At 36.0% G+C, this 13,895-nt stretch overlaps 1 protein-coding gene across 2 annotated transcripts in view; it reads right to left on the reverse strand.

The window, feature by feature from the left end:
• Window positions 1-1,393: 1,393 nt before the first annotated feature.
• Window positions 1,394-13,895, reverse strand: part of gabrb4 (gamma-aminobutyric acid type A receptor subunit beta4) — a 360,165-nt gene continuing 347,663 nt past the window's right edge. Inside the window, exons 9-10 of one of the 2 annotated variants that reach the window (XM_039766517.1) lie at window positions 2,357-2,446; window positions 1,394-1,889 (exon numbers count right to left, since the gene is read on the reverse strand). In XM_039766517.1, coding sequence (XP_039622451.1) covers window positions 1,536-1,889; window positions 2,357-2,446 — 444 coding nt within the window. In that variant the 3' untranslated portion in view covers window positions 1,394-1,535. The remainder of the gene's footprint in view (window positions 1,890-2,356; window positions 2,447-13,895) is intronic. The other variant, XM_039766518.1, reaches the window with a different exon arrangement.

The following is a 13,895-nucleotide window of genomic DNA, read 5'->3' on the forward strand; positions in this document are numbered from 1 at the left end:
TATCTATCTATCTATGCTTATAATTATATCAGAATTACAACAATGATCTTAATTTTTCAACATCTGCATTGAAAATTGATTTAAAAAGTAAGCCAACAGGTTAATGAATTGTTTGTTTTTATTGCAAAGTTCAAATGGAAACACTTGAGTGTGGAGTATAATATTTTGGCTCAGTATATATATATATATATATATATATATATGTTTTTGAACATGCATGAATAAAGTTCTTAATATAAAGTTGGATTTCTCCCTGTAAAAGAAGAATAATTATATACTAATTTGTTATTTGTATATATGTCTTCCTATTAGAAGTATATTAAACTACTCTGCAAATCTTGCTTGCCTTTCCAATGCAAATATCTAATCCCGCACTGAAGCCATGCCTAGTGTGAGAGGTGAAGGTTACTGTTAGACCGGATGTAAACCACAAACCATTGTCAGAGGGTTTGATTGAAAAAAAGGGAATTAAATATCTGTGCTGGTGATTATAAATATATTACACCTGAATATGGCTGAAGGAATACTGCATCTTCTATTTACTGACATTTTTTTATTTATAAGTACCAATGAAACAAGAACCAACAAAATATGAATTGTGACCCTTGTGAGGCGCTACAAAATAGGTGAATTGCTTCTAACCAAGTTCATAGAAATAATACAGGAACTAGCTGACAAATAATAGCCTAATGCAAATGCATTCAATTAATATATGACTTACTGATTGAAAGAATATACAGTAGATGTTAATGTAGTATTTTTCCTATATAAATTAATTATGCGCAAGTGTGCCTCTTTACCTAAACAATGCACAAAACTCTAGAGCTTGTGAAAGTGGCAGTCTCCCAGAACATGTTTGAAGACAAAATTAAAATACCCCAAAAGTTTGTCCAAAACATCATGATATGAAAATCAACATTTTACTCTTACTTCTGATGTTATATATGTTATCAATGCTCAAGATGGCTACCAAACGTGAACCACTGCCAGAGCCTATGTTCAATGAGAAAACGAGCTGATAACTGCAAAAGTACACATAATGCAAAACAAAAAGTCATTAGTCAAAGTAAAAACTGAACATTATTTCATTGTTTTCCCATAACAAAATTAAGAAGATACTGCTTATGATATTGAATAGCTGATTCCAAAAAAAAAAATAACAAAAACAATTCCATTGATTTAATGTGATCTTGCAGACACGCTGATTAGAATAGGTAATTATGAAAAAAAATTCTGAGTCAGCTTGAAATGTCATTTCTCAAGAACTCCGTATTTCTTTTAGCAAAAATATCATGCAGTCTTGAGTCCCAAACCAGTTTAGGAATTTTTTTTTCAGAAGGAAAAGAAATACAAAGGCTTGAAATGTTTTTTTTTTTTTTTTTTTTTTTTCAGAATTCTTTTAAACATTCAAGTCATTTTCTTTTTAATACTTTTTACATCAGTGAGGTCTTTAACATTTTTAATAATCTTCAGTAGTATCAAAGCCAGATTTATGTGCTCTCAAAATATGGCCCAAGTTTCCTGGGGGATGCCCATCAATTCACATAGTATAACCAATAGATTAAATTGAAAAATCCAAAGGTTATCGGAAATATGATCCGGGACCACTTGTCAATGATGCTGACGTCAGTGAGATTAGGGATTTTTAGCTTCAGCTTTGAAGATCGCCTTCGTAGGCGGCAATTGGCACGACTTCGGGCAGCAGTGCGGTCAAGAGTGGCATGCCCAAATCCATCCCGTGAGGCCATCTGCTTCCTGAACTGGACTCCTGAGCTATCAAAAGACATGACCGAATTCCTTGAATCACTGACACTGCTCGCAACTTCAGAAGGCATCACTTCATTGTTCATTTCCAAGGTAGTGAGAAGAATATTCCCATAGGGGTCAACCTAAAAAGCAAATACATGAATGGAACATCATTTAAAACTGCAAATGATATCATAGCCAGGACAATGAATGTGGCTTGCCATGCCTAATAATGAAGGACATGAGGATTCTGTTGAGAACACTTAAAAAATGTCAATGTAATGATGGGACATGGAAAAATGCTGTCTTTAATTTATGTCTCTAAATCAATTAAAAGGATTTACTGTCGCCACTTGAATTAACCCTTACAGAAAAAATATATTATTTACAAAGTTATTTGGGAACTTCTTTACTCTGATTTACAGAATAAAATAAATGCAATATCATAGCACTGTAATTTGATAACTACTGCTTAAGCACAGACTCAAACAAATCCACAAATCTAGTTACAACAATATGCAACAAGAAAGCAAATCTTTAAGTCCACCTAGTTCATTTATCTTCACTGCTACTTGTTATAACTACAGAAACGATTTCTTAACATATCTACCCCAACTTTTCTTTGTTCTTCAAGATACAGATTTCTTCGCTGTGAAAATGATCGGATGGTGTTGGTTTGATACTGCGCTGAAATGGTTTCCTTTGAGTATTGGAAGAGAATGAATAAAAAAAAAAAAAATTAATCACCTTGAAAACAAATAACAAAATGAGACAGAAATAAATATGGACATTTTTTTGTTTTATCATTAAAGTACAAAAACAATAAGCAAAAAAATATTTGTAATGTTTATAATTACTGTAAGTAACAATTAAAGAAGAAATAAACAGCTCATGGAGCAAATTCCTTTTATAACCAAATTAAAGGGGTTGTTACAGTGTATCTTCCCTGGAAAATGATCTACTTAAAAATACATACTGTATATACATTTTTATTTTTCTGAAAGGTGTGATTTATCTGTACAACCAACATTAAGAGCATGATGACTGGCCCAGTAACACAGTTGATGAGGCTTTGCAATGGCAGAAGACAAGAAGCAATGATAAATGAATTTATAACAGTGGTCATGGTTTAAGATATAAAATACTAATTAACACAGTTGTTTTCAAACATTTCAATAGAAAAGATGCTAAAAGCAAATTTAAACTCATAACTATTCAAGCTTGAATTAACATTTCCTAAATAAAAAAATCGTTTTAACAAAGAGTTTATTGATTCACTTTACTCACTGAACAAATACTTGGCTTCAAGGTAGGTTTGGGTGTTCTGTCCATCCATCTATCAATCAGTTTTCTAAACCCATGTATCACGTTAGAAAAGGTGGAGGGTTAGAGCTTATCCAGTCAGCATCAGATGCAAGGCAAGATAAATGTAGGCAGAGTGGTAGCTCAGAGGTTAAGGATCTGCGCTGGGATTCAGAAGAATCCCTGTTACTGCCAAAGGGGATCCTACTCTGCTGGGCCCTTAACCTGCAATTGCTCCAGGGCTGCTGTACAATGGCTGCCCTGCACCCTGACCCCAAGGGGTATGCAAAAACTAACACATTCCTAATCTAAAAAATTGTATAAGACAAAATAAAGAAACATGCATAAACAACCTGGACAAGAGTATATTCAATAACCTGGTTACTTTTGCAAATGATGGCAAACAAAGTAAAGGGAAATATAACGTAGAGTCGGCTTAACTTTTACTGAGGGACATGATCAGCATACCCTTAACAATCTGGGTGCTGCTAGTTTGCAAAACTGAGCGGAGAACTTGCATACGCCAGGGTTTTAGCTAGCGTGAAAATGTCCGTGGCTTTACGCCAACTTTAGGTTTTATACATTGCAATTTGAACGTGGAAACGGAAGTAAGCAACATTTTTGTGCATACACACCGTTTATAGAGGAGGTCCCTGGTAACTTTTTTAAAGATAAATGATGCTAAAAATGAGATACTTCTTATTGCCACTCCCATCATTCTGAGAAAAACTAAAAGTTTTCACTTGTGTGTTCCAGGTTTTATTACGTCCCTCATTAAAGAAGTGATGAATCTTGGGGTTATTTTAGATTCCACACTCTAATTTGAATCCCACAGGGCACAAACATTAAAAAAAAATTCAAAGCCCTGGTAGTTTCTTTTATACTGTAATTCTGTTCTGTAAGGTGCTTCTTCTGAAGGACTTAGAAAACTGACGTACACGCAAAATTCAGCTGCCAGAATTCTCCCTGATGCTAGCCTCTGTGAACATGTTACTCCTGTACTTAAGCATCTTCATTGGCTCCATGTTTCAAATTCATTATATAATTCTTTATCTTATTTTTAACTTATTTCATGGTGTCACGTACTGTATATGTGTTGAAGGAATACCTTCCAAGCTCATCATAGGCTTGCAATACCCTGCCAGGGAAAGCACGGGCACTGTCGCTAATAGTCTTGTGTTTTCTATCCTCTGCAGATGCTCCCCTGAAGGAAATTGACCGAATGGCTATAAAAATCCGACCTGGATTTGTTAAAGAATGGAGCTCCCCATGAAAGTACTGTTCTCAAGAGCAACCAACCTTAAGAAGCTAAGAAGGCTGCGTTATTCTTATTTCTGTTTTGTGCCCTTGTGCACCTATTTATATTTACAACAGTTTGAAATTAAACAGTTTTAGGAACTTGCACTGTACAGTATTCATTTCTCCATCCACAATTGTCTACATATCTCAGCAGTCTCTCCAGCTGCATAAGCCATCACATTCTCTGCACCTTCTTTGTGTCCCACTATGGGTGACCAAGCATTTAGTGTTGCTGGTCTAAAATTCTGGAATATTTTGCCTTTTAGTAGAAATCTAAAAATAAAACGTTCACTTCTTTTAATATAGAACTAAAAACCTTTTAAGGTATTTGTATATATATCTTGTGTGATTTTGGGCTATATAAAAATAAATTGGATTGTATCGTATTATATTGTGTATGTTACATCTTTTTATATCCTGCTAAATCCAGACCAGGGTTGTGTGTTTTTTGTGGGTTACAGACTATCTTAGCTAGCACAGGGTGCAAGGTAGGTGTAAAACCCTGGAAAGAGCACCAGTCCTTTATAGGCTGAATACAAACACACACACACATACACCCATATTTCACACACTATGGCCAATTTAACATTTCTAATAATAATAATTATATTTTATTTACAGTATATAATACCTTTCTTTAAAGGAAACTGGAGCAACCAGAGGAAATCAAGATAGACATGGGCAGAACATACAAATTCCATGCAGGTGGAACCCTGGACATGAACCCTGGTCACCTTACTGTGAGGCAGCAGTGCAACCACTGCTCGACATATTTGTACATGTATGTATGTAAATATTGAAATAAATGTATGTGTATATTTCTTACTTTTGTCTTTACTCTCGTCATTATTTTGGCATTTTCTTTATCTTTCTTTATCATTGTAGAGTATCCTTGGGTACTTTGAAAGGTGCTGTTAAATAAAATGTATCAATATTCTTATTACTTTAGAGTCTCTAACTAACCTATCATACACATCTTTGAGAGCTACATCAGGTCAATGAAAATTTCATGTCTTTGAGATGAGGGAAGAGGAGTTTAGTTCCTGGAGAAGACCCATTCATACATAAGCAGAACAAGCAAATCTCACAAAAATAGAAAGTATTAATTGAACCTCATCCCCCTGAGCTGTATATTAGTAGCATTAACTAATGTACCACTGTATCACCCTAGTCAGGATCAACCTGCCTGCAATGAAACGTTTCTGCAACAGTAAACGCTCCTCATTACCTTAAGTGCAGTCAATACATGAGTTATAATGTACTATGAAGTTTAGTGGTTTTGACAATTTATTCTGTAAGGCATATACACTTGAGCCCATGTTTACCATTAATTAAGATGCTCCTTTGCAGGCATTAACATTTTACAAGGTGTTTAAGAGGTACTGTAGCTTTATGTGGCTCAGTGTGTCTCCTGTCAAGGTTCTTGTGAATTTAATGAAGACCCAGTTATTTCAAAAGTAATTTGTCTGCCACTTTTAGAGGAGTTCTAATAAACCACTGCTCAAGTAAATTAATGGATTGTTAAATGATTTGGTTCCCTTATTAACTTTGCTTACAGCTGATGTGCTGGAAAAGGTAGATTTAGAAAATGAGTGGATCTGTTTTTTTCTCCATTCACATATACACATGCATACACAAATTGGCCATTCAGTAAGGATAAAACATTTCTAAAAACTGTTGTGGAGGAAAATTTTGCAATATGGGATGGTAGCCCATTAATAAATTAATCTATGAGGAAGCAACAACAGGATATGATCAGACTGGTGCATATGATAATATTTCCTTTGATTTTCAGAAAGCACTTGATAAGGTCCCACATGAGAGGTTGGGTATCAAACTAAAATCAGGTGTAGTATTTAAATAATAATAATAATAATAATAATAATAATACATTTTATTTATATAGAGCCTGTCTAATAGAATGGTGCATAATTTGCTAAAACACAGGAAGCCAAAGGTAAATGGTATGAGGAACCTTATCAGAAATAGGTTATGTTAAGAATAGTGACCCTCGGGGTTCAGTGTTAGGGCCCCTGTTATTTTTATTATATTTAACATTATCTGGATAGGACTTTAAACAACATGCTGGTTAAGTTTGCAAATATTACCAAGTTAGGTTGAATGGCAGATAATCTAGAATCCGTTGAATCATTAAATGAACAGCATACAGGCTTGGACAGATTTGTGACTAATTAAATTTAATGTAAGTAAATATAACATGTAGGAAGTAAAAATATTAGATTCAAATACACAATGGGAAGTCTGAAACTTAAAAGCACTGCTTATGAGAAGGACCTAGGAGTTGTAGCGGACTCATCGCTATCATCCTCCATGTAGTGTTCAGAAGCCATTAAGAAGCCTAATAAAATATTAGGTTATATAGCATGATGTGTAAAGTACAAGTCAAAGGAGGTTATGCTTAAGTTTTACAATTGTCATGAGAGAACATATGTTCATAAATTTATTTCTCAGTTTAACAATTTTTCCAATGACTGTGTTCTTTTTTCCCTTAATCTAGCATTCTTTGTCTGTGTTATTTTACCTTAATTATGTGGTTACATTAAGTGTTGTAATAGTGTATTTTTTTTAATTATTAATAATTTTACCATGATGCCATCTTCGTTTCTGATGGACCAATCGTTTTGTAATTGGGTTGCTAGGGCTCCAGTACGGGGGGCATGTACTGGGTGGGAAGGTGTACCATCATTACATCAATATTTGCAACATTATTTAAACTCTGCTACCCACGGGAAGTATGATCATCTGACTTTTAAAAGGAGATTACAACAATTGTTTTAATCTGTATGAGTCTCCCTGGTTCTCATTCTCACATGTCTTTGGATTTTGTATTTCCATTTGTGTGTTGGGCTCAGATGCTTCTCACTGATTGAACTACTGGTTAGAACTTCTTGCTTTGTTTTTGGCATTCTGTTCATGTTCCTTTTTTTCCTTTCTCTCCCTGCCTGTGCTACAAGCAGTTCAATAAGAATGCACTAGTGAGGCGTCATCTGGGGTACTGTGTTTAGTTTGGGGTCTGGCTATAAAAAAGACATAGCACGGTTAGAAAAAGTCCAGAGAAGAGAATCTAGGTTGATTCTAGGACTGTAGAGTATAAGTTATGTGGAAAGACTAACGGAGTTGCTTCTGTTCAGTTTAGGTAAATTGATATTAAGGAGTGGCGTGGTTAAATTGTTTAAAATTAGGAATGGAATTAGTACAGTAGATCTAGTATGTTATTTTAAAAGGAGTTCAACAAGAATAAGGACACAGCTGGAAGTTTTTTTAAGGATAAATTTTAATAATATAAGAACATTTTTCTTTATACATAGAACTACAGACATGTGGTATAATTACCAAGTAGCTTAGTAGGCAGTAGGAGATTAGGGATGTTCAAAACTTGATTTCATGTTGTTTTGGAAGAATTAGGTGGATAGGACTGACAAACTTTTTTGTGCGGAATGTCCAGCTCTCATCAAAAGTTTCTGTAATATTCATCTAGTGTCCCAAAAAGCAACCCAAAATACAAAAAAGTTGGGATGCTGTGTAAAATGTAAGTAAAAACGGAATGCAATGATTTGCAGGTCTCATGAACCCATATTTTATTCACAACAGAACACAGAAAATGTTTAAACTGAGAAAATGTGACATTTTAAGAAAAGAATAAGGTCATTTTGAATTTGATGGCAGGAATACGTCTCAAAAAACTTGGGACAGGGCCATGTTTAACCACTGTTGAGCATTCCCTCTTCTTTTAACAACAGTCTGTAAACATCTAGGAACTGACAAGAACAGTTGTTGGACTTTTTGTGAGAGGAATGTTGTCACATTCTTGTCTGATGCAGGACTCTAACTTCTCAACATTCCTGGGTCTTCTTTGCCGTATTTTTCGTTTCATGATGCACCAAATGTTTTCAACTGGTGAAAGGTCTAGACTGCATTCAGACCAGTTCAGTTCTTCTACTATGAAGCCATGCTGTTGTAATAGATTGAGTATGCAGTTTAGCATTGTCTTGTTGGAATATGTAAGGCCTTCCCTGAAAAAGACATTGTCAGGATCGGAATATATGTGGTGTAAAACTTGTATATACTTTTCAGCATTGATGGTGCCTTCCCAGATGTGCAAGCGGCATTAATGTACCCCCATAACATCAGAGATGAAAGCTTTTGAACTGAGTGTTGATAACAAGCTGGGTGGTCCCTCTGATCTTTAGTCCAGAGAGTGCAGCATCCATGTTTTCCAAAAAAAATATCAAATTTCAGTTTGTCTGACCACAAAATAGTTTTCCACATGGCCTCAGTCCATTTCAAATGAGCTTTGGCCTAGAGAAGATGGTACAGTTTCTGGATCATGTTCACATGGCTTCTTCTTTGCATGATAGAGCTTTAAACTTGCATTTTTGGATGGCACAGTGAACTGTAGGTGTTCCTGAGAGACTCTGCAGTGATTTCCATGACAGAATCGGGCCTGTTTTTAATGCAGTGCTGCCTGTGGGCCTGAAAATCACAGGCATTCAGTATTCATTTTCGGCCTTTGCCCTTGCAAACAGAGATTTCTCCAGATTCTCAGAATCTTTTGATGATATTATGTACTGTAGAAGATGAGATATTCAAAGTCTTCACAATTTTACATTGAGTAACATTATTCTGCAATTTTCCTTCAATTTGTAGAGACAGTTTTTTGCAGATTGGTTAACATTTGCCTATCTTTACTTCTGAGAGACTCTGCCTCTTTAAGATGCGCTTTTTATACCCAATCATGTTGCTAATTAACCTAATTAGGTTTTTCTAGCTGTTTTTTTTAGTACCACTTACTTTTCCAGCTTTTTGTTGCCCAGTCCCAACTTTTTTGAGACATATTGCTGCCATCAAATTCAAAATGAGCTAATATTTTTCATGAAATAGTAAATGTCTCACTTTCAAAATCTGATATGTTTTATTCTGAATAAAATATGGGTTTATCAGATTTGTGACATTATTGCATTCTGTTTTTATTTACATTTTACATAGCATCCCAACGTTTCTGGAATTGGTGTTTGTAGATTCCCAGCAAGCACTGTATTCTTGATGACTGGTCAAAGGTCAGTTTTAGTCTCCCTTCTTTTCAGGCCTTAGGATAAACATAATGTAGTATTTCTATGAGCTCTGCCATATCAACCCACAATAATAATCTATGAAGAGTTTCCATAATGCTCCAGTTAGATATATCACAAGTTAATGAAAGGTCACTGGTCCACAGTCTGTACATATAAAAGGGTAAATGAAGAGGTGAAAGCAAAACTAAGCAAAATATATCCTTTATCTTGTTTGCTGCTTGCCTCTCATTAAGTATTAATTAAAATAACTGCCTATAGGAATTTGCCAGGCTAATACAGTGGAGCACTTCAAAAAACTGCAGAAAACACATTATTTTAACATGGCCTTCTCATAACCTCACTGTAATTTAATCCTGATACTCTGTATATCCAATTTATTATAGTGACTATTCATGGTGGCTCTAAAATCTGTACTAACCCCTACTTTCTTTTTCCAGTGTCTTGCGCCAGCACCATCTACTCAAAGCACCGTGATGTTCCAACAGTGATGGATTAATAGCCAGAAGTCTGCATGACCATCATCATGAAGTGACTCCGTGAGAACCCTAAATACAAAGAGGACTATTTCATTTATGTTAGGTAGAATGCCCAGAGGGGACTGGGCGGTCTCGTGGCCTGGAACCCCTGCAGATTTTTTTTTTTTTTCTCCAGCCGTCTGGAGTTTTTTTTTTTTTTTGTTTTTTCTGCCCTCCCTGACCATCGGACCTTACTCTTTTTTTATGTTGACTAATGTCTTATTTTAATTTTTTATTTTGTCTTTTATTTTTCTTCATTATGTAAAGCACTTTGAGCTACTTTTTTGTATGAAAATGTGCTATATAAATAAATGTTGTTGTTGTTGTTGTATAGAAAAGCGACTAGCTTATAGTGCCTCTTCACTTACATGAGTAAAAAGGACTGGATTACAAGAAGAACGTTTGATGGGCTGTAATAAAGTTTTCGAACTCTAAAGCGTTAAACTTATTTAACACTCACACAAGCCTACATCAAAATTAGGGATTACATCAACACAGAGGATAAAATAAAGGCAGCCTTGTATATCAAGGAAAGAGGAAGCACAGAATTTGACACAAATCCCAGACGATCATCGACCCTTTAGGAGTGTATGAGCGTTTCATTTTCCTCTCCTCCACTGCCAGCTAGTCATATCTTCAGTTAGCATTGTAGCCCTTCTATTACCAATATTTCTGCTTCAGTTTACTAAATTTGTTTTCCATACAGTCCACCGTTTAAACAGTGTATTCACAAATACAAAGACTGATATGTTTGCTTATTTCATACTGCATATAAAAAGAAATCAATGTGCTTATTTGTAGAAAATTGATCGCTAGATGGATGGATAGGTTAGGCATTTTTTGCTACTGGCTTATATTTGTAAATCTATGTAAGAACCCTGAGGCTTTTGAGAAAAGCATAATGTAAGAACTTGGCATTAGTTATTCACAGGCTTATTTACTGTTACATTGTGATCACAGAATTCTGTATACTGTTTTGAGTTCAGAAGCACTGAAAAAGTAGAATAAGCCTTACTTGGGCATACAAAAAGCTAGAAAAGAGGACACTGATCTAATCAGAAACATACCATTTGTCTTCACTGTATTATTTATTTATGTAATATATACTGAAAATGCCCTGTTTTAACCAGCTAGGAAGCACAGTACTTCAATGTTTAGTGTCTAACAGATCATGTCACTTGAGTTCATTTTTGTGGAATTTGTATACTTTTCATATGTATGTGGGAATTCTCTCCAATATTTCCAAGACATGGATGCTAGGTTATATTTCAATATAAAATTGGCCCAGTTTGAGGATGGACATGTGCACATGCAGGCCCCATAGTGGACTGACCCCGTCCAGGGCTGGACTCTGTCTTGCATCTGATGGGATGGAATAGGCTCTAATCCCCCACAACTCTGAACTGGAATAAATAGGTTTGAGCAAGTCATGTATTCTTTACAATAAGTAAATATACACTGTGGTAACCAGCTGTGTCTTAGTGTTTAGTGCCTTACCGCTCCTCGACCGTAGGGCGCTTCTCAGCCTTGGCATTACTTGTGTGGAGTTCTCATGTTCTCCTTGTTTGTTGTGTTGGTTTTCTCTGGATAGTCCAGTTCGTCTCACTTCCCAAAGATGCCCATAGTTAGTTAATGGAAAAGTTCAAAATGATGCCACATTCCCAAAGACAAACAGTACTTGATTTACTGGCAGTATTAAATTGGCCATGTGTGAGTGCTTACATGATTATGCTGTGTAAGGGAGTATTGTTTCATCCAGGATACATTCCTGCCTTTAGCTGGACACTTCTAGGAATAACCTATGGCCCCCCCCAATCTTACAATAGAAACAGATTTAGTGAGAAGACAGCAACACATTATTGAGGTAAATTTAGCTCAGAGGGAACAGATGGAGAATATTACTGGGAATACAGTAAACATCTTGAGGAGATGAGCTGATGAAGAGGGTGTCACCAAATTGACAGTCCAAACAGATAGTGGCCTCGTGAAAATGCAGGAAAGGCAGGAAAGAACTAAAAATCACACCAATGGGGACAGATAGTGGGATTGTATCAAAAAAGGGAGCAAAAAATGTAGTACTTGAGACAGCCAATACAATGGGAGAGGAATACAAGAACTGAAGTGAGACTGGGACAATAGGTAGGAGACCTTATTTTTCAGCCATTAAATTCATATTTCTTAATTCCTCTTTCTAAAATACTTAAATGTCACATTATAAACTTTCAATACATGTCTGCTTTAATTGTGAGTGACCACAAATGAAGAAATACCCAAAACATTCAAAAGGGCATTAGCAGAGGTTTAATAAAAGTTATAAGTTTCCTTAATTTGTGAATGTAATTTGTAAAACTAGGGCTTTTTCTTGTTTGTTTTGTTTAAAAAGGCTTCCCAAAACAAATTCCAAGCAACTTCCATTCTGCTGCCCAATATACTCGTACACTCACTGGCCAGTTTAATAGGTACACCTTGCAAGTGCTGGGTTGGACCCTTTTTTCCTACAGAACCGCTGGAATTGTTTGGAGATTAAATTGAATAAGGTGCCGTCAGTCCATATTGACATGATAGCATCACGGAGTTGCGGCAGATGTGTCAGCTGTACAACCATGATGTGAAACACCAGTTCCCCCACATTACCAAAGGTGCTCTATTGGAATGAGATCTGGTGTCTGTGAGGCCATTTGAGTACAGTGAACCTATTGTCATGTTTTGAGAAACAAGTTTGAGTTGATCTGAGCTTTGTGACATGGCATGTTATCCTGCTGGAAGTAGCCATCAGAAGATGGCTACACTGTGGCCATAAATGAGTATATTCAGGGAAGCTGGGGCAGTTATATGATACTCAATTGGTACCTAAGGGCCCAAAGTGTGCCAATAAAATATCCCCCACACCATTACACCACCACCACCACCAGCCTGAGCCGTTGATACAAGGCAGGATGGACCCATGCTTTCATGGAGTTGACACCAAATCCTAACCCTATTATCCAAAAGTCACAGCAGAAATCGAGACTCATCACACCAAACAATGTTTACCCAATCTTCTATTGTCCAATTTTAGTGAGCCCATCCAAATTGTAGCCTCAGTTGCTTGTTCTTAGCTGACAGGAGTGGCACTCAGTGTGGTCTCCTGGTGCTTTAGCCCATCTGCTTCAAGGTTCAACATGCTGTACATTCAGAGATGCTCTTCTGCATACCTCGATTGTAACAAGTGCTTAATTGAGTTACTGTTGCTTTTCTTTCAGCTTGAACCAGTCTGGTCATTCTCCTCTAACCTCTGGCATCAATGAGGCATTTTCTCCAAGAGAACTGCCACTCACTGGATATTTCCCCATTTTCAGACCATTCCCTATAAACCCTTGAGATGGTTGTGTATGAAAATCCCAGTAGATCAGCAGTTTCTGAAACACTCAGACCAGCACGCCTGGCAACAACAACCATGCCATGTTAAAAGTTACTTAAATCACCTTTTCTCCCCATTTTGATGTTCGGTTTGAAGTTCAGCAGGTTGTCTTCACAATGTCTACAGGTCTAAATGCACTGAGTGGCTGCCATGTGATAGACTAATTAGATATTTGATTAATAAGCGGTTGAGCAAGTGTACCTTATAAAGTGGCCGGTGAGTGTATACATGGCTGTATATAACACATTCATTTTTGCAATTAATGATAAAGGTTTTTTTTGGTAAATTTCCCCTAATGTTTTCATGCGAAAACTGAGACACCATTAATGTGGTACTTGTTAACTTTTGGACAGATTGTCCAACTAAATTCAAAAGCAATAAAAAATTAATTGGGAACATTTTCTTAATTAATACATTTGGTTTTCAAATAAACAGATTAAGTTTACTAAAGCTGTTACTTTTTAATGGGGTAAGAATACTTGCACTTTTAATGTTTTATAATAAAGTGTGCAATTAATCCTTTATTTAGGGTTATTGTGA

The sequence above is a fragment of the Polypterus senegalus genome, chromosome 10 (assembly GCF_016835505.1).
Source record: "Polypterus senegalus isolate Bchr_013 chromosome 10, ASM1683550v1, whole genome shotgun sequence".
In the NCBI taxonomy this organism is placed as follows: Eukaryota; Metazoa; Chordata; class Cladistia; order Polypteriformes; family Polypteridae; genus Polypterus; species Polypterus senegalus.